At 38.9% G+C, this 24222-nt stretch overlaps 1 protein-coding gene across 1 annotated transcript in view; it reads right to left on the reverse strand.

Annotated features, from left to right (window-relative positions):
• Positions 1 to 19543: 19543 nt before the first annotated feature.
• ncf4 (neutrophil cytosolic factor 4) overlaps positions 19544 to 24222 on the reverse strand; it is a 35213-nt gene continuing 30534 nt past the window's right edge. The window contains exons 9-10 of the mRNA XM_038712803.1: positions 23864 to 23929; positions 19544 to 19951 (exon numbers count right to left, since the gene is read on the reverse strand). Coding sequence (XP_038568731.1) covers positions 19744 to 19951; positions 23864 to 23929 — 274 coding nt within the window. The 3' untranslated portion in view covers positions 19544 to 19743. The remainder of the gene's footprint in view (positions 19952 to 23863; positions 23930 to 24222) is intronic.

Consider the following 24222-nt stretch of genomic DNA (forward strand, 5'->3'; position numbering starts at 1 on the left):
GGACTGTATTTCAGTCTCCCATTGTGACCAAGTTGGGGTCATGAACCTGGTGTGTGGTGTTGGGAAGGAAATAAAGAGGGAGAGTCAGAGAGAGGAAACAAAGCAAGGCTAATTGAAATGTGTAAGTGGGTGAGTAAGATCACTTCAAGTCATAAAATCTTATTTTATAGCCCTAATAAAATTAATTTTTTCTCATGAAAATAAATAATCTTGTCAAGCACCATTTGTATCAGATTATTAAAATGTTTCAAGGTAAGTGGTCATTTTTAGAAAATTTCCACTTTGCAGCTAAAGTGGACAAACAAGTCTTCAAAGTGAATTACATTGTTGTCACATTAAAGCTGCAATTATTTATTGCCATGTGGTAGCTGAACAACCTGACATATATATATATATATATATATATATATATATATATATATATATCACATATTATCACATTATGAATATGGTATAATGAATTTATTAACAAACAGTTGCCTATTCACACATCCAACAGACACGGAACATCATCGTTAGTATTCTGGAGTTGTGTTTCTGTCCAATTGATGAATAAAAATCCAATCTGAGCTCTCTTTTTAGTCTTGGCAGATGCCTGTCTCTGCTGGAAACAAAGCTGATGAGAGTTGAGTTTGTGGTTCAGAAAACCAAAACAATGGCAGTAAAAACACTCAAATGCTCCATAGAGATGAGGGGAACTGCTGGGTTGTTCTCTTTGAGTTTGTCAGTACAAACACCACTTTCACATTTCTCTGTCATTCAAATTATGGTTAATCTAAAAATATTGATCAATAACCAGGGATCCACCAATCGGACCTGTTGGATCAGGATCAGCCTGAATACTAACCTTATGAAGTGCATTTTTCATGGGAAGGCACTGGTCTTTTTTAACACCAAAGACAACACCATTCTTTTTGTATGGCTAAATCATGGCCGTATCATAATTATCTACAGTAGTTTTGAAAGACCTTTTTTTCACTACGTTTTATTGGTTTTATCAGTTCAGGTCAGTGTTTCGGAATGGTGTGATTTTTGTACTAGTTTCAGGAAATCAAGACATTTTTGCTCACCACATAAAGAAATATAGTTTTCACATGCGTATGTTACATTTATTGCCAAAAATACATTGATACCTGCATAGCTACAGTATGTTTGTACAAAGTGGGCATCTGTGGGTGTGGGTGTGTTTGGGCTCACGTATGTGTTTTGCATCAGAGCAGTGATTTCCAGCTCCTGAGACAGGAAGTACTACCTTAGCAACATGAGGAAAACATAGGAAGTACAAACTGCGTTCCTTAAATTCCACCGTTTTCTTACACCAGTGATGGAACGAGAGCCAGAACCAGAGAGAGAACAATGAGCAGCACACAGTTTTACCAAAAAGACAAATGTTCAAACTGGAGGGGTGGAGGGGTGGACACACACAAAAGGTCAATTTTGAAGCTGTGGAAAGAAAAGACAATTATGGCCGATGTGGGCGAATACACACATATGTCCCGAAATAATTGCAGCAGGAATGTAATTTCTGCTTCAGAGCTATAATAAACCCATATAATATAGAAACACCCAAGTGTGCCTAAAATTCAAATAGAAATCCTGAGACTTCAAACCCAGGCTAAAGCAAACTATCCACTGGAATTTTGAGCAGATCAACATTTCTTGAAGGCTATTGCATCACAAACACTATGCAAACAGAAGAAACAGATTGTAATACTGCTGTATATGTACATAGTGGTAGACCAACCATTGTTACATAAAGAAAACCAAGGATTTTACCATGTCCTTCTACTCCAATAGAAGTAACTTTCCATCCTTTGACAAATGCAACACATTTTTAGGAACTTTGCTTAGACGGTAAACTTGAGTAAAGATGTCTGCCTGTTTTTCCTTGCCACTGCCACCAAGTGCTTTCTCATGGTGGGAATTGTTGTGTCTCTATAAATAACATTACAAAGACTACGGTGTAGACCTGCTCTGTATGAAAAGTGAAAAGAGATAACTTCTGCTATGAATGTGACCATACATTATATTGTGTATACTATGCATGTCCCTGGTTGATTATGTGCAGAAAGCCACGCATAGCTGAGATAGCTGATGATGCTGGATTAGTGTTTTGAAAGTGTGAGTGAAAAAATACTTCACATTGATAAAAACATACTGCAGATTAATCAACCGTATTGTTGGGCATAATGTTGGTTTTGGACAATTGCTAAACACCTGGATTATATTTAATGCCAGTGTTTTTCACTCATAACTTATTAAATATCTATGCATTTTAACTACTACTACAGAGTGGGGGCTCATCTTGATAAGCGTCTTCCTTATCAACCCCCCATCCATCGCTCTTTCTCTCCTCCTCTCTCTGCTCACTCAGCCTCTGTGTTTGTCAGACGGGCTCGCGGGTGACGTTATTATGTTGGCATAGATTATGGCGGGCCAAACACTGACTGGATTTACTCCTCTGCTGCGGCCACTCCCCTCCCTTTCTCCATTCTTATCCTTCCCCTCTTTCTGTGCTCTCTCCTTTCCTTCCTCTGCATCCCTCTTTGCCTTTCTCCCCCAGCTTTTATACCTCTTTTTCTCTCCTCTCTTCTTCTCCTCGTCCTTTCCCTCCCTACTATTATATATACTTTTCACCTTCCCTGTCTCTTCAGCATTCCTTCTTTTCATTTTCTTACCTCCCACTCTCCTGACTCCCTCCCTCTCCTCATCTCCCTTGACTGCCCATAACATATTTCACCTCCCCCACTTCCCCATCTCTTTTTCCATTCTTCCTCTCTCCTTCCCTCTGCATCCCTTTCTACACAACAAGGCTAAAAGTATGTGAACACCCAACCATTACACCATATTTGATTGTTGAACATCTAATTGCAAATAATGTGTGATGAAATATGATATGATATGATGTTTTAAATTTAAATTACATTTAAAAAGTAAGGATTATATTATATTTGAGAATTAGACAAATATATATTCACATCATCAGATGAGTTTAGTTAACCGAGTTTAACCTAGAGTAGTTTCTCGTGTAATAGGTTTTGCTGTCATGAAGGAAATAAATTCCTGATGTGTGGAAATGAGTGGAAAGTGTCTCCTCCTGTCTTTACTGCAGAAATGGACTAGGAACAGAGAATCATCTGTCAAGCTACCAAGAATTAGCAGTATCACAAAATGTCACGATGGAGCTCAAAAAGACTAAAGGTCTTTCTGAAAACATCCAGCAAAAGTCATTCTGATTGCTTCCAAAAGCCTGGTAAGAGAGTATGTGGCTGATGGACAAGCCACACAAATGTGGCATTTATGTTGTGCCATAATGGGAACATTGCCCAGTTTTCACTTTTTCAAAAGAAAAACTCTTAAAGGGTGGGGACGCTCTTCTCTTTGGACTAATAGTATCTTGGGGATGTTTTCCCAACAGGGCTATCTTGAAGGGTTTCCTATCTTCAAAAGGTTTTCCCAAAACAGGTGTTACAAAAATGCATGGGGTGTGTGATGCCTTTCAGCCACAAGAGCATTAGTGAGGTTGGGCCACTGATGTTGGGCAATAAGGTCTGGCTCACAGTCAGTGTTGCAGTTCATCCCAAAGGTCTTGGATGGGGTTGAGGTCAGGGCCAGGCAAGTTCTTCCACGAAACCAAAAATACATGGGACTTTGTGGACAGCATCAGCATCCACACACTTTTGGCCATATAGTATTTGTTTTTACCTTTATTCTCCCTCACTTACACCATACCTCTTGGCAGCTTTCTATATTCTTATATCTTATTTTAGTTTTTCTACTTGGCCTGCTCACTGTACCTGCATTCCTCTCTCCCCTGTCTTCCTTTCCTATTCTGACAGTGTGATTCATGGGGGCATTATCTTTCCATTATCTGTCCATCCCATAATCGTTTCCCTCACCTCGCCCGGCATCTCTGGGGAATATTAATCAGCTCACAGACAAGTCTAATCACTGCTCTGGGGCTATAACGGGAGCTGCAGTCCATCAGACACTAACCATACCCACACAAAGACACACATGCAGGAACTGTTTCCAATTAGTCTGTTACTCCCTCGTTCTCTCCCTCAGTACAATGTGTTCACATAAATCATAAAATAAAAAGTTTAGCACATACAGATGAGGCTATTATAAATAACTGATGCAGACAAGCAGATGCAATTTGTCAGGTAAACCCCCTACATTCACACAAAATGTGCATTCCAACAAGTTATATGTTACGTTACCGTGGTGTGTGGTATAAGTCAAGCAGACAAGGTTTTGTACAATTAGTGTTCAGTTAACAATTGAATCAGGCAAAACATGTGCCCTTTGAGACATTGAAGATGGTTTAATGATTGTGGATTTACCAAGAATAATGAGAAAACAACTTACAGTGATGTTATCATTTTAAGAGATGGGCAAACATGCTTCTAGATTAGAGGAGGCACACATTCAGATTTAGCTGTTAGTGTTCAAAACATGAGAACCACTCAAGGTGGGGATATCATTATAATTGTTGGGCCAATCATATATATTATGACGTGGGCATCACGACTGAGTGGACCAAGTTGGACCAAGTCCATGACTAAAAAATCTTTATGTTTTTATATTATATTTACATTTGTGGAGTTATTTATAGTTTAGTCTAGGTTTTGATATTTGTGAGATCAGTCCCTAGCTTTGGTAGCTTAGGAACCAGACAAATTTGAAGAGCTCATGCTTCATTTGCTCTGGCAAATACATCTGGCCGCCCTCCCACTCAGACAGATTTCTACCATTTATCTAATATGAGGCGGGTTTGATACAATGACCAATGGTCCAGATTTGAAAAGTCAGACGTCTTGCAGTGCTGACCACATATGAATAAAGATTCTATTACTGCATTTCCTACCTCAAATGTTTTCAGAAACACATTTTAGTGTACTGTTTAGCTGTAATTTGAGAATGTTTGTGACAAGATTGTCATTTTCTTCCTACTTGAAAACAGTAGCACCAAGCACCCGACTTGCATGCGTCACTCAGCATTATGTCACAACTTTCATTGCTGTGATTGCTTGTAGGTCTATCCAATTGTGTCAGAGCTAATTTGGTCTGCGCCCGTTAATAATGCGCCTTGGAAATCAAAAAGGAAATGAGCGATTCCAGACTAATACACATTTGTGAATACGTCTGGTGATGCCACGCTACAGCTTTAACAGTTTTTATCTTAAATGAACTACAACCAAAAAACATGCCAGGTGCCAATACTCAGCTATAACTACAAGAAAGTGGGTCTCTAATTGGTACAGGAGCATCAAAACAGGTCTGCTGAGGAAGAAAAAAGTTGTATGATTTTTATCTTATCTTTGCATTATGTGGAGGGAAGGATCAGAGAGCATGAGTGTCAGCAGTACAGGCAGTCTGATAGTTTGGGTAATGTTTCCTGGCACACTCGATTAGTCTCCAAATGGTTCCAGGAACACCACAATATTTTTATTGGTACTGTATTGCTATTAGTTCAGTGATTTTTACTATGCCAGGATCCCAACCCAATTGAGCATCCATTGTATGAGGTGGAAAGGTTTTCCAGCAAGACTGAGCAGCCATCCAATTTGCAGTAATGCCTACATTTCGCATCTGGCACCTTGTAGAATCCATGCCCGGACATATTCATGCTGCTCTGAAGTCCAAAAGAAGGCACACTATACCAGATACAAGTTAGGTGTGTCAAACAAACTGTCTACTTGTTTGTACATACTGTAACAGCAAGGATGCATTAATACACATCTGGTTTGGTTTTAAAAAAAAACAACACTGCAGAAATGTTAAACAGCAGAAATTCAAGATCTGCCCTTCCTCCTGTTTCAAATGTACTGTATTTTACTTTTTTTAATTTCAAAAATAATTTTCTTTTCATTTTTCAATTACTGGATATCTCATTGTACACACACTGTCGGTGACCCACTATATCCATCAAGACGTCAGGCCAATTTCATCCCATAAATCCTTCTGCAGCATATTATTGGAGCACTGAAGCACATATTAATCCAAATCGCAGAAGCAGAACTGGGTAAAAGATGAAAGAATTGCGTGTGTTTTTTCCCCCAACAGACTCTCTTTCTCTCTTTACAGAATGATCATGATTATGAATGGCTGCCCCGAGGAGGAAAAGAAGAGGAGGAGGAGAGAAAGGGAGGGATGAAAGGAGAAGAAGAGTCGAAGATCAGAGGCTGAGGAATGTTGGCCATGGGAGAGCACGAGCACTAAACACACATGCAACTATGAATGTCCACATGCAAATGCTTGCACATATATGTACCCATAAACAGGCATATCATTTGTGGTGCAATTACATAAATGAAACTGCACCATTTGCCAAATGCACAGATACAGAAACTTGGACACGCTTATATGCACTGTCCAATCAATATTATGGCACACAAACCATGTTAAGATGTCAAGTGCAGAGGTATCATAAAATCTGCAAATGCTCTCCTTTAAACAAGTTGAGAGAGGTGGAGGGCAAGTTTGAAGTGGGTGTAGCGTGAGGTGGGATGTTGTGGAAAGATAACGGATGAATGGTTACATGAGGAAGGAGCTATAAATCCCAAGGGGGACTGCAGCAGACACAGCTGTTTCACACCCTTCCAGATGTCAGTAGAGAAAGAGAGAGATAGTAACACAGAGAGGGAGAGAGACATGCACAGACCTATACTGTACACATCAAAGACAGGAGAGTAACACACATGCATACAAAAACACACACAGACACACTACAGATGGTATTGGGATTCATTGAGAGAATAAGAAACAGCTTTGAACTCAATGAACAAGCTCTTCTTCCCCAGTGCAGTAATACTGTTAGAGACACAAACATAGGCTGTAACATACAGTAACCGCTCAGAGAGGCTGTTGACAGGAGAGACACGAGCAAGTCCCTTCTCTGACTTTCATTTACTTAAACATGTTAACTTGCTGAGAATTAAAATTGGATTAGAATTGATAATTCACTCTATGCACTGAAGATAGCTGGTGGAGTTTTTGACTATCAGTGGTGCTGTGGTTCTTGATTAGCAGGGCCATGTTTTATGTCCCATGCTGTATTATACAGAAGCCCTGAGAGGCAAGTGAGAAAAAACTTCTGATCTAAAAAGTTTTATCTCTTGTGTTCAAGACTTAACAGGTGAAAAAAGGTTATGCCAGGATAATACTTCTGAGTTCCTTAGTTATTTTCATCTGTGAAAACAGATTTCAAGCACAAGAGGCTGAATTGCATCACTGCCACATCTTCTAAATGGGACTGAAAGCATTCATGTTTTCTTCCAGGTGAGTTTTAATTTCTCCATGCTCTAAACACCAGGTAGATATAGTGTGTGTTAAGGTAAGCGGACTGTATTTTTATTTATTTTTAAGTTGCAGTCTTAGTATTTTAACTTACTCAAATATTAGACGGCTTATCGTGGATAATAACTTGGAAGGGAAGAAGGTGCACATTTTGATGTTGAGCTTAGTTTCTTACTTATCCTTGAATAAGATCCTACTATGTTGTGCTGTCCCCGCATTCCCATGTATCACAAAGTATACGGCAGTGGAGCTTGCTTCCCTTTAGGTTTGAGCATGTAAGCTGCACAAATACGGCATTTAAAAAAATTCCATTACACACTAACTAAAAACAAGTGATCCTTAGTGTGTTTTATATTGTGTTATCAACCATTGCTCTGAGACACAATGCAAAACTATCTTAATTCTAATCTTTTAAGTTACTATTTGCCAAAAAAATTAATATGGTTATAAGCTGAGTGGTGCACAGTGTATTGACTTCAGCTCTCCTCTTCCAGCTCAGCGTATCTGCTGGTTCTTTTGAAGAAACAAAGCTCTGTTCTCTTTTATGACAGCGACTGTTGGAACAAACACTTCATCTCTAACAAGGCATATCCACTGAAGGTCTCACACCAAAAGGAACAAATTACTCATCTAGTCACTGTACCACTATGTTCCATCAAAAGCTCATCTTTTAGTCTAGTAAGTGTATATACGTACAGTAAAGAAAAGAAACATTCAAAGTCAAACATTTTCACACATGAAAAAGTAAAACTAAATGCCTTCATAGTTTTTGTTTTCAAGTGTTGGCAAGATTGCCTTTGTGAGAATAATCTTCCTGTGCATTTGTCAACACAGTTTCAGTAAATGACTATAAATAAAACGGCTCATCACATTAAAAAGTGCAAAGTTAAGGTAAGAAAAAAGGCATTGGTTAAACCTCTATGCATGCATGCATTCAGTGTTGCGTTCACAGTGCAGCAGGTTGTGTGGTTAGACTGGACAAATTGTGATGCCTTAAAGGGGAGCATAGCCAGACAAAGGTGGAGAAGCCTTCATGAGTACACCAGCTAACCATCACACCTGATACTGTCCTTTAAGAATACAGCATGACATTTATTTTCTCTGAGAGGTGCTGACCCACTTGCCAGGAGTACAACAGGAACACAGGTGACAAGGGACGGGCAGGCAAGAACACAGTGAAGTGAACACTCACTCATACATATTTATCATATATACATATTTTGGTATTTCAATGTATAAACACCTATTGCAGCTTAAATATTTGACTGCTGAAGTACAACTCCGATTAGATGGAGCCCTATCACCCATCTGTGTCATTTGTGGTCTAAAATGTGACAGCCATCGGGAGAAAGTAGTAAACTGTGTTTGGATTTACAGCACGATTGATCTGCTTTCAAGAAGCTCACAATGGGATGTATTCGCATTTCGTCTGGCTATACCTGAAGACAGGCAGCCTGAAACACGGAGGCAGGGCAGATCATAGATCCCATAGTTTACTTCTCAGTAGCCACTCTGTTTCGTGTTCCACTTGTAGACTTCTGTTACCAAAGTGTTTTTCTTCACCTCTATATTGAAAGTTGTAGGTTTCACTGTGAGTACAAATTAAAGGTTAGAAAATGTAATGCAAAAAATAAATTCACTATGATTAAGCAGTGCCCACAAAACTGGTAGTTGACAAACATACTTTGGTATATGATAAGATTTACAATATAGAATAAGTCAATAACCAACATTAAACAAGTGAGCACCTGTTCAGGTGAAAAAGAAGCCCAGTTTTGTCAGCCCTGTATATGCCGGGCCTACGTGTCAGTGTGTCCTATTTAAAGTGATAAAAGCTGTGGTGGTAGTGGAAGTGGTTTGTGAGTGAAAGAGGATCCTTCTCCCATCAAGTCAAGTTGTTGATAGGGGACGAATGCACTTTGACTAACTTCTATCCCTGAGGGTATCACTTAAGAAACATCTTCAGGATGTTTTGAAAGTGAAAGCCTTTTCTGTCTTTTTCCTCGTGTGTATGCGGGTTCACATACACTCAGACACACACAAACACACCAGCATCCTAACCTGCATCTGTCACCTCTTAAAGTGAAAATGTTAATATGGTGAAAGCACAGCTGCGTGTTCAGGGTTGTCGGAGAAGACACAACACAAAACAGACATAAAGGTGAGATTGGAGACTGTCCTCCTTCAACCATAAACGACATCTTTAAAGAGCTTGTAATACTTTTATATCTGAGATAAAAGACAGAACTCCCTAGCCATGCCAATAGTTTCTTGATTCATTTGTCCAGGTTCAGAAACAGTAGTTTCTGAGATTTCTGCTGCCACTCCAATTTCACTGGAGGTGAATTGTTTTTTATTATGTCAGAATTCATCTAGCTTGTTGCTTGCCAATGGTGTCAAACATCTGGAACAAATACAGAAAATCGACCATTTAGATTTTGGTTTTAAATCATCATGTAATATTTAATTACAGCGATTCATGAGCACTAAAAACTCACATCAGCTGTAAGACTCAACCTCTGTGAAGCAGTAATCCTCTTGACCGTACAATTTCATCACACAACTCAAGCCATGGCCTGTGAGCCAAGGTCAAATGCCATAGAACATGATATAAGCTGTTTATGCAAATTGTCTTAGAGCATTAGTCGTTGTGATGCTTTTCCAAAGTGAACCTCTGGCTCTGCCCACTGAACTAAAAGGACAGTGATTTAAATGAAAGTTCAAGTAGGAGTGACAGAAAAAGGTCAGAGTTAGGTTATTAATGGGAGGGCATTTATAGAATCAAATGTAATGGGCATCTGTGCATGAAGGCTCACTGTATCTTTGATATTTAGTTGTGTAGAGGGACCTAAAAAATACAATTACTCAATTTATGAGATCTGTAAATAACACTCGATTAGTCTGTAATCTGTAATTTTATTTAGTCTATAGTATTGCAGCAGAGTCACTTCAGTGTGCAGTTTATTCCTTCCTGAAAATCAGACTACATGCTGACAATGAGATTTTAATGAACATAAAGATTACAAAAATAATTATCTAGTGCAAGTACAGTGTAGATGCTTTGTTGGTTAAGGATTTTACTTGATGATTTTCTTCAGCTTTTATTTCTTTTTATTTGGCTATATATGTGGCTTTTATTATCTGAAAATGACTTTGTAGAAGGAGACTACATAAACCAAAAAGTTTACAATATTGCATGATAAGTATGGCGCTTGACAGTTTACACACCAAAGAGCTCCATCGTATCCTGATTAAAGAAGTTGTGGATTCAGCTGTGTTACTGTGAGGCAAACCGCAGAAACCAAACTCAAACACATCTCAGTCAGGGGGCGCAGATACTTAACCGGCCCCAAATCACTCTGGAGGTGTGAGTTCTTCAGTAGTTTATCCACACAAGGCCCATCAAGGGCAGCAGCTCTTTGTATGGGCCAACCCTAATTACAGTTTGGACCGTCATGAAAAAGCTTCCGCTCTGACATCAAATACAAAGTCATTTTGGTACAAAGGCTTTCATTTTTCCTTTGTTTCAGATGCCAGCACAGCAGAAGGAGCGGAGGACCGAGGAGGAAACGACGTAAAGATAACAGGATTTAGAAAGAGCTGGCAGAGAGAGAGAGAATTGGACAGAGACAATAGTGGAGACAAATATGGCACAGCGAGACAAGGAGACGGACAAAAATGAACAAAAAATGGAAACATGATAAGGATGATGGATGTAGAGAGAAAAAACCACAGCCTCACTCGTCAGACCAGTGGAAATGCCATTAAGTTTGGATGTGGATGAAGCGCAAAGAGATGAAGCAGATCAGAACAATGAGACAAATAGAGATAATTCACAAACTTCATAAGCTAATTCTCCCAGTTCCCACTTTAGCAGCCTACATCAGTCACGCAGTATGTATGTATATAATTTTGAGGGGACTTCAAAAGTGTTTTCCTTACTCTGTCAGTTAAAGTTAACAATGGTGTATTCTATGTTGTAGTGGAGAGGAGCTTGACACACCCACACCCATGTCTGTGCACTTTCCAGAGTGTATGTGAGAGAGAGAGAGAGTGTGTGTGTGTGTGTGTGTGTGTGTGTTGGATATTTTTGGGCCGGTTATTCTGATGACATTGATGGTATGTGATGGTGATAACAGTTTATGCTCATGCGTGTGTGACAAAGAAAGTTGGCGCGTGTGTGTGTTCCTGTTTGTCAGTAGATTGGACAGACAGTTTATACTGCAGATCCTGTGCAGGTGAGGATGTATGTGTGTCAGTCAGTGTATTTAGAGACTGTGTGTTTATGTGGGTGTGTTTCTGTATATGTCGCTTTTCTCCAACATAATATCCGCTTCTGCCTTTGTACTTTGCCTCCAAATTTGTCTCTGTTTTGTCTTCAAGAATGGACATTTAACGGTTGAGAGAAGGATGACGAATGTCTGTCTCATTGTTGTGCTTTGACTGACATTTTTCACTCTTGTCAATTTGAAGCAAACGTAAAAGCAAAATGATCTCATATTTTGACAGAGTATAATTAAAAAATGAGACAAAATAATCTAAAAACATCAAATCTGATTTGTTACTTATTCCAAGAATTCTCAGTAAACCGCTTCTGTTTTACATGCTACATGTCAGCCTTGTAAAATCCTTAGCTAGTAAGAGGTCGAAGTTCACAGACACAGTGCCCTCACAGTATATACTTGTCATCATCATGGAAGGAAAAGAACAGCCACAAAAAAGGAGAGAATTTATCTATTCCTGGATTTTAGACTTCAATCGTTGTTCCTATTTTTTGTTGTTTCATTTCTCATCATAAGGTGATCTGGGATCTTTCTATGAAAATCCCCACCTATTCTATCACTCATGCACAAACCCACATATACACACACAGACTCACACACACACACACACACACACACACACACACACACACACACACACACACACACACACACACACACACACACACACGAAACAATTTGCCTGACTTACTGTAATCCAGGAAAACATATTTGTTACTGTAAATCTCCCGGCATAGCCTTTTTTTATTGTTGTCTTGTACATCAAAAGTCTGTCTGTTTCTGTCTAAACCTTCTCCTTTTTCTTTATCTCCTTACACCCACCTGTCTCAATTACTTACCAACTTGTCTTTACCTCTCTCATATCTAAGATAGACAGATTTAAGATTCGTGCAGAGAAAAAAACACACCCCCTGACATCAAACCGACACACACACACACACACACACACACACATTATCCTCACACCAACATCTCAGGCCAAGTTCTTGACAACAGACTCCCAGTAGTCTCTGCCTCCTCCACAGCTTTATAATTGACCTTCTGTGTGTGTCTGGCCATCTGTGTGACTCCAGTCGCCCTGTTTGAACATATTCACTGTGACTGCCGCTCACTGGTCCCTCTCCACTTATTTTCTTTGCCCTTGCTTTCTCCTTTTCTGTCTGCTTATCCTTTCAAACCCTACAGGCCTAAATGGAGATGACAGTATCGTTCAATTTCTCCATACAGCACAAACTCTGCTCTCTCTCCTCTCTCCTCTGACAGAAAAATTCACTGCAGTGCTGTGCAGTCATGTTTCCATTCTGACTACTAAGAGGGCCAAAAACTGGAATATCAAACATAAGAAAATAACTTTCTTTATTATAAACACAGCATTACTAATAGTTATCAAGCACAGAGGCCTCAGTGTCGTCCTGACTGTACTTACCAAACTCCCGGACACAAATACAAATAAAGCAGTGAACAGCGGTAAAGGGTAATTTTGTTTACTTCTCTTAGAATTTAATCTGCAGGAAGCTGCTAATGTTGATGATGATAATGGTCCTGATGCTGACGACCTTGATGATAATGATTATGTTGATGAAGATGCACTGTGCCTCTGCAGCACAAAGTCATCTGACATCTGCACACAGTAGACCAACAGCGCCCCTGTGTGGCGAGGACTGAAAAGTCAAGCTGAGAGAACATCGTGCTGTTAAGTTTAAAGCAGGATTCACATACAGGCTGAGCACAGTTTTCTTACATGTTTTCCTGTTATGAAATTATTTACAAACAGAGCACTACATACGATGTTTTGGATTCATGGGAAATTAGAGTTATACTGAAAGTTTTTATTTAAGCGTTTTGACGACATTTTTATACAACTGAGATTCCGTTGACTAAAAAAATCTATTAATCTATTATCTCAGGTCACTTTTCAGGAACTCAGTTTTACTTTTTTAAAATTACCTGGTGTTGCTGAACAATTACAATCTAGTGGTATGCTAATTTATTTTTTCAAAAGCTTACCATTAATGCAATTTTTAAACCAAAGAAAGGGCGTTTAAAGGCTTTTTATGTAAAACCTTCATATTGCTCTAAGGATAGCTTTTATTATCAAATAAGATTCAGTCTGTCACGTTTTATTCCTGTAATTTAATGTAGCCTATTTACTGAAAAATGCATCAAAGACGATGATGGCGATGGTGACAGCCCATTGGTGCGTTTGACTTCATGCGGCGCTGCGCAGCGCTGACTTAACGTGATGCATGCCGGACTTTAAATAAGGCAGCTGGTTAGAAATTGTGTCCGACTTTCACCCGCGCTACAAAACGTCACCATGTCACATGACATTAAAACCTCGCGGGAGCAAGGCGGCTGCAGTTGCTTTTCCCCGGCTGCACCAAGTTGGAACCACACTTTTGCCTGGTCTCGCGGCATTATTCTTTGCAAATGCCGCGAGATCAATCATTGATCTCAGCTCACAGTAAGCTCTCGCAGGTAGAATGTGTCCGACTTGACGGCGCCGTTTTTATTCCCCGCCCCTGCAGTCACCTGCAGCTCTCGTTAGACTATGAAGTCGTGAAAATAATCCACCAAATATTTAGTAGGACTTGATGGAAGAATTATAAAATAAACTGTGATTGAGCTTTTTCATGTTTTGTTACATATATTCCCCTTTCTGCACAACAAATGTCAAATGCACTATTATCCAAATGTTTATAAGTCTGTAAGCATGTGGTTGTGTGTGGTTGTGTGGTTGTGAGTGTGTGTGTGTGTGTGTGTGTGTGTGTGTGCTGCAGTATGACAGATCTCTACATGATCATAAATGTGGATGAATGTCTGCTGGTGGAACAGAATGAGATAAAGATGGATTGAACTCATCGCGGAAAACCAGGAGCAGACGGGCCGATCCATCTTCCACCAACCGGTGTGTGTGTGGTCATACTGTACACTTCCAAAGTTAGAAGAGAAAGCACATGTATAAACAAAAAGCATTCAGACATGTATTTATTTATCTTTGTTTGACTATGTCACCATTAACTATCATTCATCACTGTTTTTCATCAGCAGAAATACAGCACAACACTGTGCTCTCTCATATGACCTGTGAAATCTCACCAACATAATATGTAAACTGTGAATCAGAAAAAAAAGGTTACAGCAGCAATTAACAGCAACAATTACACTCTGCACTAAATAGCTGACTCTGTAGTACCTTGGAAAGTCCAATGAGAGGCAGCACCGCAGCACTACAGAGTACTACAGCTGCTCTGTGAGAGGATCAACAGACTTATGAAATGAAAGATAAAGATGAAGTTCTAAATTCAGCACTGACAATTGTGTTCTCAGTGTCAGGAGCTGTCCTTTGATGTAATTCAACATGAACATACATATACATCTGTAATACTCTGGGCAATACATATCAGCATGAGTTTCTAGACTGAATTATAAGACTGATGCTTTACCTCAAAATTTTAAAAGTCTCCAACATCATCAGGCTTATTTTCTCAGACTTTAGAAAGCTCCTCCAGAAGGACAGAAAACCTAATATAAAAGGTTGAGCGGCACTCCACATTATGAGTAAAGTGAACCTGATGTGTAAAATTATCTCTTAGTGCTTAGGCTGTTTGCAGGCTGTGACTATCTTGGCAAATGTGATAATGAAAAAATCCATTAGTTACTAACTGCTTCATATTATATAATATCATGAACATTATTATTGTAGACAGGGCACTATTTTGACAGTGAATGTGTCAATGTATAATTTTGCGCTAACAGGAAATGATGCACCCAAAGACATTAATCAAACTGTGGTTGTATCCAAAGTCACTCCCTATTTAGGGAGATTTATTCACTACATAGTGTCCTCAAAAATTCCCACAATGGAAGAGCAATAAGTAGTATAAGAAGATTTTATAAATACCAAATTACCATTATGCAACTGAACAGCTGTCAGTGATTACATTAATTATGCTGATTCATTATTACAAATCTCAATTCACTGCTCACTATAAATTAAACCAGTGAGTGTCTATTACATAGAGAGTAGTGAATGAGTAAATGAGGGAGTGATTTTAGACACAGCTTAAGATTTTAGTGTAACTGTAAACTCTAAACCATTACAAATATCAAACAAAAATAACCCCCTCAGGATTCATTAGTTTTTGTAATTCATTTTCAGAGCTGCTGCTGGAGCATTCATTCCACCATCCTAAAGATGGATACTATTGTGCACCACGGCATAACAGTCCACATTATTATTCCAATCCATTAACAGTGGACTCAAATTTAAGCAATTCTCCAGGCACGTAATTTTGCCCTTTCCCCCAGTGTGAACACAATACTATACAAAAACATGGTTTAAATAAGCAGATATGCAGAATTCATATTGAACAAAGTTATACACTTATCAGAGCATGGTATTGTAAAGGCACATATTCAACAAACGCTTACATATTCAATGAAAATGATTTAAGAAAGCTACATAACTAAAACTAAAGGCAAGATTTACCTTATCAGAAAACTTTTAATGGATAGGCTCTTCACTGCAAAGCTCTTCCAAAAGCAATTTGGATCGTAGAGTAACGTGATTTTGAAAAAAGCAATCTCCACAAAACAACTGCAGTGAATAATAGCCAGAGCAGGAGCAGTAACTTATCAGGATGTGACTACCTCTTTTCTGAGTGGGTACCTACTGTTAGTGGTTTAAATGTTATTCCACTAAGTGAAGATTTATACTGGAGTTGCCAAATGGGAGAAATAACAAGGGAGAGAGAAGAAGAGAAGGTGAAAGGAAGGTCAGGGAGGTAAAGGAGGGGGGGACAAAAATGGAGGGAACTGGAAGTCACACAAGAACCAGTGTGGTGAAATGAGCACCACCCACCAACCACATGTTGGTAAATTTAGGCTGAGTCTGTCTATTTCACCAGTCACTCAGGAAGGTGATAAATTGCAGTTTTGAAGCATGATCTCTTTGAAACCCAGTACCTGCACTAATTGCATCTCAAATAGCAACCGCTCGGAGATGTTTTCTAGCTGACCCTACTCCCTTATTAACTTCACGACAGTAAAGGTCAGTAAGATGAATTCCCCCCTTCAGGGTCATTGGGTTTTAGGCTGAACAGTATCAGTAACTGTGATTATCTACGTCGCTTTTCTATCTAAGCATTTCAGCATTTTCTTCAATGCTGTTGTCTGTTACCCTTTAGCTTTTTACCTAGCTGAGACCTTTGTTCACTTTGTTTTCACTCAGCACTGCACTCCGGCTGGTGTTCTCTCAACCCTGTTTTGTTTTTCCTGGGCTGGCAGAGGTTTTGACTGACAGATAAGTCCTGTGGCTAGGTCAGTGCATTGCTCCCGGTCTCATATCTGTTCGGTTGTCTTCCAGTTCCTGCTGGTGATTCTCATTGTTTTCATCCTTCGCCTAGCCCTCTGTACTGGCTACCTCTTTACATCTATTTAGTTTTCTTCCCTTGCTGGCACCTCAACCAGCTAGCGTGTCATCTGCTTTACTGCTGGCCATTACCAGAACAGCAAATACACATCCATCTGCTTTACGGGGCTCTGTTGAGATCTTAAATAAAGCTGGCATATAGGTTATATAACCTATACCTACAGAGAGTGGAAGTGACAGAACGATGCAATTTCACCAAAACCTGACATTCTTGCAGTTGTGTGTTTTCAAAGATTAAAATTTGATTTAAGCTTTTCAGTCTGACCCATCAGCGTGCATTGATGCCAGAACACAATACTAACTGCCAACAAGCTGTGTTTTTGGCTTCATTAATAATAATGGTTATAATATGTTTCAATAAACAATGAAAATTAAGTCTTAAAAGCTAACCTGTACAAGGAGATTATGATCTGCCACATTCTCCATTAGTAAGCAGTGTCCTTGAACAGGACCTGAAGCCTTGCATGCTCACTCAGCGTTAAGTTGCCCTGGATGAAAGCATCAGCTAAATATTAAGTGGAAAATGTGACAGCAGGTTACCTCTTTGGAGGTAGTGATTAGCTCTTTCTTTTATCGCAACCAAAAACAAATCAGTGACTGAAAGCAATCACAAAACCTCATGCAGTCATTAACATATGCAGAAAAAGTGATTGTGGTCATCTGTTAAGGCTGCCACACAGTGTTTTTTTAACTCCAGCTCTGCCAAGGTCAAACCAATGTCACGGTGCTGATCAATCACTGGAAATAGGGAAATCTCACTTGCTCTTTAGAAATGAAAATGGCGATAGATGTAATTGGAAACGGAGTAATATAGTAAATGACGTTATCACACAAACAAACTGGTTTTCAGGGGCATGTCCCCTTTATCCATTTAATTCCCCCTGTCCTTGTGTGTGTTCACTGTCTTTACATGAGTGCAGCTGTGTGTGCAGTGTCTGTTACTTAGCTTATAGTGATGTGCATCCAGGTCTGTGTAATGCAGGCCAATGTGCTGAGTCTCAGAAGATCAGATCATCACCAAAAATTAACACCTGAAAACCTCCATTTACATTAACATGTGTCCAGAGTTTAGGTTCAACATGCATGTATGTATATTTTCCCAATAATGCTTACCCCATAGAAAAATAGAAAAATACACACCTGAATAGAATATGGGCGTTAACACTTAAGTATGGGCAAGTATCAGTCGACGCTGGTGCGATAATCAACTTTTAAAGACGCATAACTTTCTCAGTGCCTGGGAGACGTGGTTAAAAAGGAACATGAGGGGAATAACTTTGCATTAGAGATGAGGAAAAACGGTCCAGCTAGCAAAGGCAATAGAGTATTTCAATTCCCTGAGGTGAGTGTGAATGAAATGCAGACACATATAAAATGCGAATGCAGGGTGTGAGCGAAACAGAGCCCTGGAGGATAGATTTAAGGGTCTAACTTTAAGTTTCCCTGTAGCACCAAATTAACACTAAATATCTGTAGTTGGCTGACAGGGTTGATCAATAGTTAATAATTATTTTGTTTAGGAAAATTTAGATTATGATCCCCATTTATCTCTTGAAAGGAGTGCCGAATGACCTGGCAAGAAGCAGCTTGACAGATTATGTTAAAACATGTAGCATAGCTTTATCCAGAAAAGAGAAGAGGCGGAGTGGAGAATAGTTTGAGGAATTGAATGAATTGAGAGGTGAAAAGTGTAACTGCTAATAGGGTTGCAACAAACAATTATCTATATTATCTTGTAAGTGGAAATTCATTCTCAACCTTGGGGAAACATATCTATGGCAAATAATCTAAATGCAAGGCCCAGTTATTTAGTGTTTTCTGGAGCTTTCAATTGTATGCCACAGCCTTCTTTCTATATATCCCCCATGTACATCAACCTGGTATCACGTAAACAATCAAGTACAAAACGTTGTGGATGACATGCACATAACAAGACGACTGGGGGGTGCAATTAAATCTCCTGGAAGAGTAAATTTAATTGACCTTACATTTTGAATATTTACCACATATTTTTCATTGTTGATTAATTAAATTTTTGTTCTTGCTGTTCTCATAGCAATTACTCTTTTAGTCTATAACATATTAGAAAATAGTGAAAAATGTGCTTGATAGTCCCGAATCCCAAGGTGAGCTTGTGATAGAAAACAGAAAAGCAAAAATCCTCACATTTGAGAAACTAAAACCAGCAAATGTTTGGTGTTTTTTTTTGATATATTTTGTTTCTGTGGAGTTGTGAAACTGTATCTCAATCTGGAAGTATTTACTCAGATTAGTACAAATGATTTGTACATGTGCATACTCAAAGAATGATTTAAATAATTGCATAATAATAATTGTTCAAGTTCACCCCAGGTAAAACTCTTTTAATCCTGCCATCTCTGAGACCTGCAAATGTGTGAGGTAACCTATTTTCTTTGCCCTGAACTGAGACTCCCAGGCTAACGCTGCGTATACCAGACTGTGTACCGCTCTGCTTCTCCAGCGTACATCAACAGATAGCAGGAAAAAAAAACACTAAAGCATGCTAAATATAAACATTTTATTAAATTAGTTTATTACTAATTGAAAAGCATCTACATTAACAGCAGTGACATTTTTAACATGAATGAGGCTGTGAATGAACGGAAAAGAAAAACACACACACACAGGCAATAAAAGAAACAATATTTACTTGGTGAAGTTCACTGATAAATATCTTTTCTACTTCCCTTAAGTTAAACTCTCTCAGGCCTCAGTTTTATAAACAGAAAGGTCAGAGGCCAAAGTCACGTACAGTTCCCATGGAAACTGATTGACAGGTCTCTTGACTTTGTCCTGCTGACCTCTGCTCTCCTTGATCATCAGCCGGATGTCCTCGTCATCGAGGATACGGATGAGGTCGCCGTCGGGGTCGCGGTAGTTCAGGGCGATGTCGTCCTTCTTGAAGATGTTCCTGAAGAGAAACCAAAACAGAATGACTTCAGACTCTTGGTGTACTCAGACATTTTAACTCCCGTGACATGTGTCCCTTTTTTACTTTTAATTATTTGAGCATAATACATCACAGCAGTCGGACTCAAGTTTAAGCAAGATTAAAGTAAATAAATTAGAATGACTTTTTTTCCCACTCGTTCTGCTAGAAATGGAAAAGCATGAGAGACCTATTGGAAAGCAGTTTTCAACATTTTAAACATCTTTGAAAACACATGTAGACCAAAAAGACAGAAAGGGATAAGTAGCGATAACCTCTGATTTTGAAAAAAAGATTCATGCTACTAATCATGCTCATTTTAGATGGAGGTTTAAAAAGTTGTTTAGTTGTTTATGGCAAGTGCACCAAAAGCTTATTCAGTCCTCTGAGGACAATTAAAGATACAAAACCTAGGACTTAATTGAATCTCACTAGCAAAGATGATGACGACAAAACACACCAAAGCACATATCACCGTTTTTTTGCCAAGGCAGAGCCACCAACCAACCCAAACAGAAGAAAGCGAGGAGGGGGCAGAGGAGGAAGAGTGGACAGACCCTACCGAACAATCACCAGGAGATGTTAAGCCCACAGGCAGCTGTTAGCATCTCAGATACCCCCCTGTCAGATGAATGTGTCTCTATTGTCAAAAGGACTTTGCACCCACTCACCAATCTGACCTATTCAAAACAAAAACAGATATTTTCCATTTCTACCACAGTATGCACCTACAAGCATGGTAACACCAGAATCCAGTTAGATCCACAACCACCATAAAGCTAAGGCAAAAATAAATGCAACCAGTTTCTAAATAAAGGCTAAAAAAGTTCATGGCAGTACAGACCAAATAAAATGAAGCAGATCATTAACAACTATCGGAAAATCATAGAAAGCGATCCACTTCTTAATTATGTCTTTCTATCTGCACCAGCTGTCAGTTTCAGAGGAGCACCAACTATAAAGAGACAAGTTGGTCCATAGCCATCTACCAGGAGACAAAAAAGGCGCCGCATCGCAGACCACAAGGCTTTTTCAAGTGGTAGATGTAACCACTGTGACACAATGCAACAAACTGACAACTTCAAGGATGTGCACTCAAATAAACGTCTACTATAAAAAAAAGATTCATTAAATTCAACAGAACTCATGGAGCATACCGCCTACAATGCCCATGTGGTTATTTCTAAGAGGGAAGAACAAAAAGAAAACTAAAAGCAAGTCACCCCCTCCCCTTAAATCCCTTTACACTCCCCAGTCATCTCTCTCCTCACTGCAGGTAACCAACTTGTTGTTGTGAAGTATTGGAAGCTACACTGAAAAATCACCTTTATTGTATCATTGTATGTCTATTGTTCAGCTCTGACACCACAGCTAGCATATACATATATCATTTTACTTTATATGAGTATTTTTCTATGAAATCAACATTTTATATGAATGTTTGTGAATACTTGATGCTATTGATTGTGTATGATGGATTTGCTAACATTAAAGACATTGATGCCTTGTTAGAATCTACCTAATTATGTACACCGACTTTCTTGAATGCACCTGTGACAATTATCTACTGCTACTCTGATTGCCTGGCAGCTGACACCATCCTTGTTATATCTGTGAGGTGTGGTTTGTTTTTTGATGCCCTGAAGAAGACTGTGAGTTAAGCCCATTTATTAAAGGCTTTTTAATTTTTGCAAAGAAATGTGCCTTGGTATTTTTTTCTTATGACTTATTGAACACAAAGCAAAGAACAAATTATAACCTCTTTCTTTTTTGGTCTAATTTATTTGATTTCTATTCCTATTTTATTTCGTCTTACTTTTATTTGTTTTGTAAGGATTTGTATTTTAGTGTTGCTGTTATTTTATTATTATCGTGTAGGGGTACATATCCAAACTGTTACACTGTATGTTTCTTTTATATTGAGTGTTTTTCATTTTTATTTTAGCAGCAAAGAAGACATTATAAGGCTGCACCATACATTTAGCAAAGGAAATCACTGCCCCCACAAGGCCTTTGTTGATATGTTAAAGTTTAATTAAAATTTAGCTGTGAGAATTATCACCAAGAAAACATGTGCTGGACCAAAGGGAATGGGTAATTTGTGCAGATATGAAGTTTGACAACTTTACCACCTTCTCTATTCACATTATGTTTTGCATAAACAGACAGTAATGTTTGTCCTCCGGAATTAATAGAGAGACATGGACAAAAACAGAAATAGAGAGACATAGATTTTATGAGGTTTTCTACAGGATTCCTGGAGGCACAACATTAGGAAGAAATACATCTGATGAAGGACATGCAAGAAATATTTAAAGTCGGTTCCTGCCACCAGCAATAAAAGGACAGATGGCATTTTCTCTTTAGAGGACATACATTTCTAATCTGAGCCATGCAGAAACATACTTTAGTAGTAGTATGGTCACAATGTATACAATTACATACTATGCATACTCAAACATGAAAATAGCGTTATTCAGTTCAGCAAATATTTCTAGGTGGTGAGGGTAGTATCACCAATCCTCTCTCTTCTTACTTACTATGTCCTCATACCTCCACCATCACCCTCTTCTCCACCATTCTCTGCAACCCCCACCCCCTCCCTTTATCTGTGCAAAGTAATATTAAAACTCAAGACCAGGGTCTCATCCATCCTACTCCAGGGCACAATAGGCCTGAACACAGAAAAACAATAATGAGCAGATCCGCGGAAGAAATTAACTGATTATGAATGGGGATGGCTAATCACCATAGTGCTCACCTATCTAAATTACCAGATAATGAGAGATAGAGGGAGAGAGAATGAGAGCGAAAAAGACAGAAGAACAGATATGATAGTGTAATGAGCATATGCATTCAGTGATGGTGATGGTGGTGCTGTGGGAGAGGGCTGGGGAGGGAGGCGGAGGTCCCGCAGAAAACTAATTTGACGAGCGATGATGATTGGCAACTGGCAATTTGCAGGTTTGCAGTGCACAGCATGTAAATATGCTTGCCCTCAGGGCAGGCCAGTGAATTAATGGACCCATCCTTATTTTATTCTGGAATTAACACAAAAAAATACTGAAAGAGTGAAATGCTGAAAGCATGGTGACAAAGGTCATCTGTACATCTCCAGAAGAAACACTAAATGAGGAAATCTGCTCTGCTGTGCAAAGATCGTAGAACATGCTTTAATTTGTAATTTAAATGACAATGACATGGTGACAAAGGTCATCTGTACATCTCCAGAAGAAACACTAAATGAGGAAATCTGCTCTGCTGTGCAAAGATCGTAGAACATGCTTTAATTTGTAATTTAAATGACCTTCTCTTAAAGTCTAATTTATTAAAATGACTTTCATAAAACATGCCACAAATGGTTTACAAAACAGAGGTCAAACATCACAAGTCACACTTTCTGCTTTTTCACTGATGTAATTTTGACAAAAAGAACAAGAATTAGGAAACTGGGAAAAGGCTTACGTAACATTGTTAACGTTTTTATGATGCGAAATTATGAAGGTTTTCATCACAAAAATAGTGTAACTGTCACATGCTCCACTGCCTTCAATTCAAGCCTTCGTTTAATACTGCATGTCAGCTTTATGTTCCATTATCACATTTTTTGGAAGGCGTTGTAATTCACTCACAGGTGTGAGGTAGCATACAATCATTTCCCCCTCCGCAGCCAAACAACAGTGAGCTCTTAACACCCACAAAATGGATCCTCACATGTCTCTCAATCACAGATTCCCGCATGGGTGTAAATTAAATAAAAACAGGACATACAACACACACTAAATGTCCATCACATCCTTTGTTTCTCCCTAAAATGAGCTATACCGCTACTGAAAAAAATGATATCAAGTTATAGGTTTGAGGTTTGTGGTCTAGATTTTGGTATACACTTACCTCATACGAGACAGTAGATCCTTGTACGTCGGCTGGATAGTGAGGTCCTCTTGCACACACACATCTCTGTAAGAAGGAACAATCAAGCAGATTTACAAAATTTAGACCAGCCTGAAATATTCTAAAGGTTAATTGCCAGATATGTAGCAATAAGTAGAACAAGTTCACTCAATAAAAGATTTACTGTTTGAATTAAGAAAATCCAAAACATATCTGAAGGCTATTAAGATTGTGAAAATCCCTCCCCACAGTCGAACTGCTTTATGCACAGCATTCATAATAACACTGCTGCATTGTTGCATTTGTTATTTTTATTAACACGAGCTATTGAGGAATATGAGTACCCCTGCTGTGGAGTG

This window comes from Micropterus salmoides, unplaced genomic scaffold (genome assembly GCF_014851395.1).
Source record: "Micropterus salmoides isolate LMB-PRFRI ecotype aquatic unplaced genomic scaffold, ASM1485139v1 Ms_hic_scaffold_12, whole genome shotgun sequence".
NCBI lineage: Eukaryota > Metazoa > Chordata > Actinopteri > Centrarchiformes > Centrarchidae > Micropterus > Micropterus salmoides.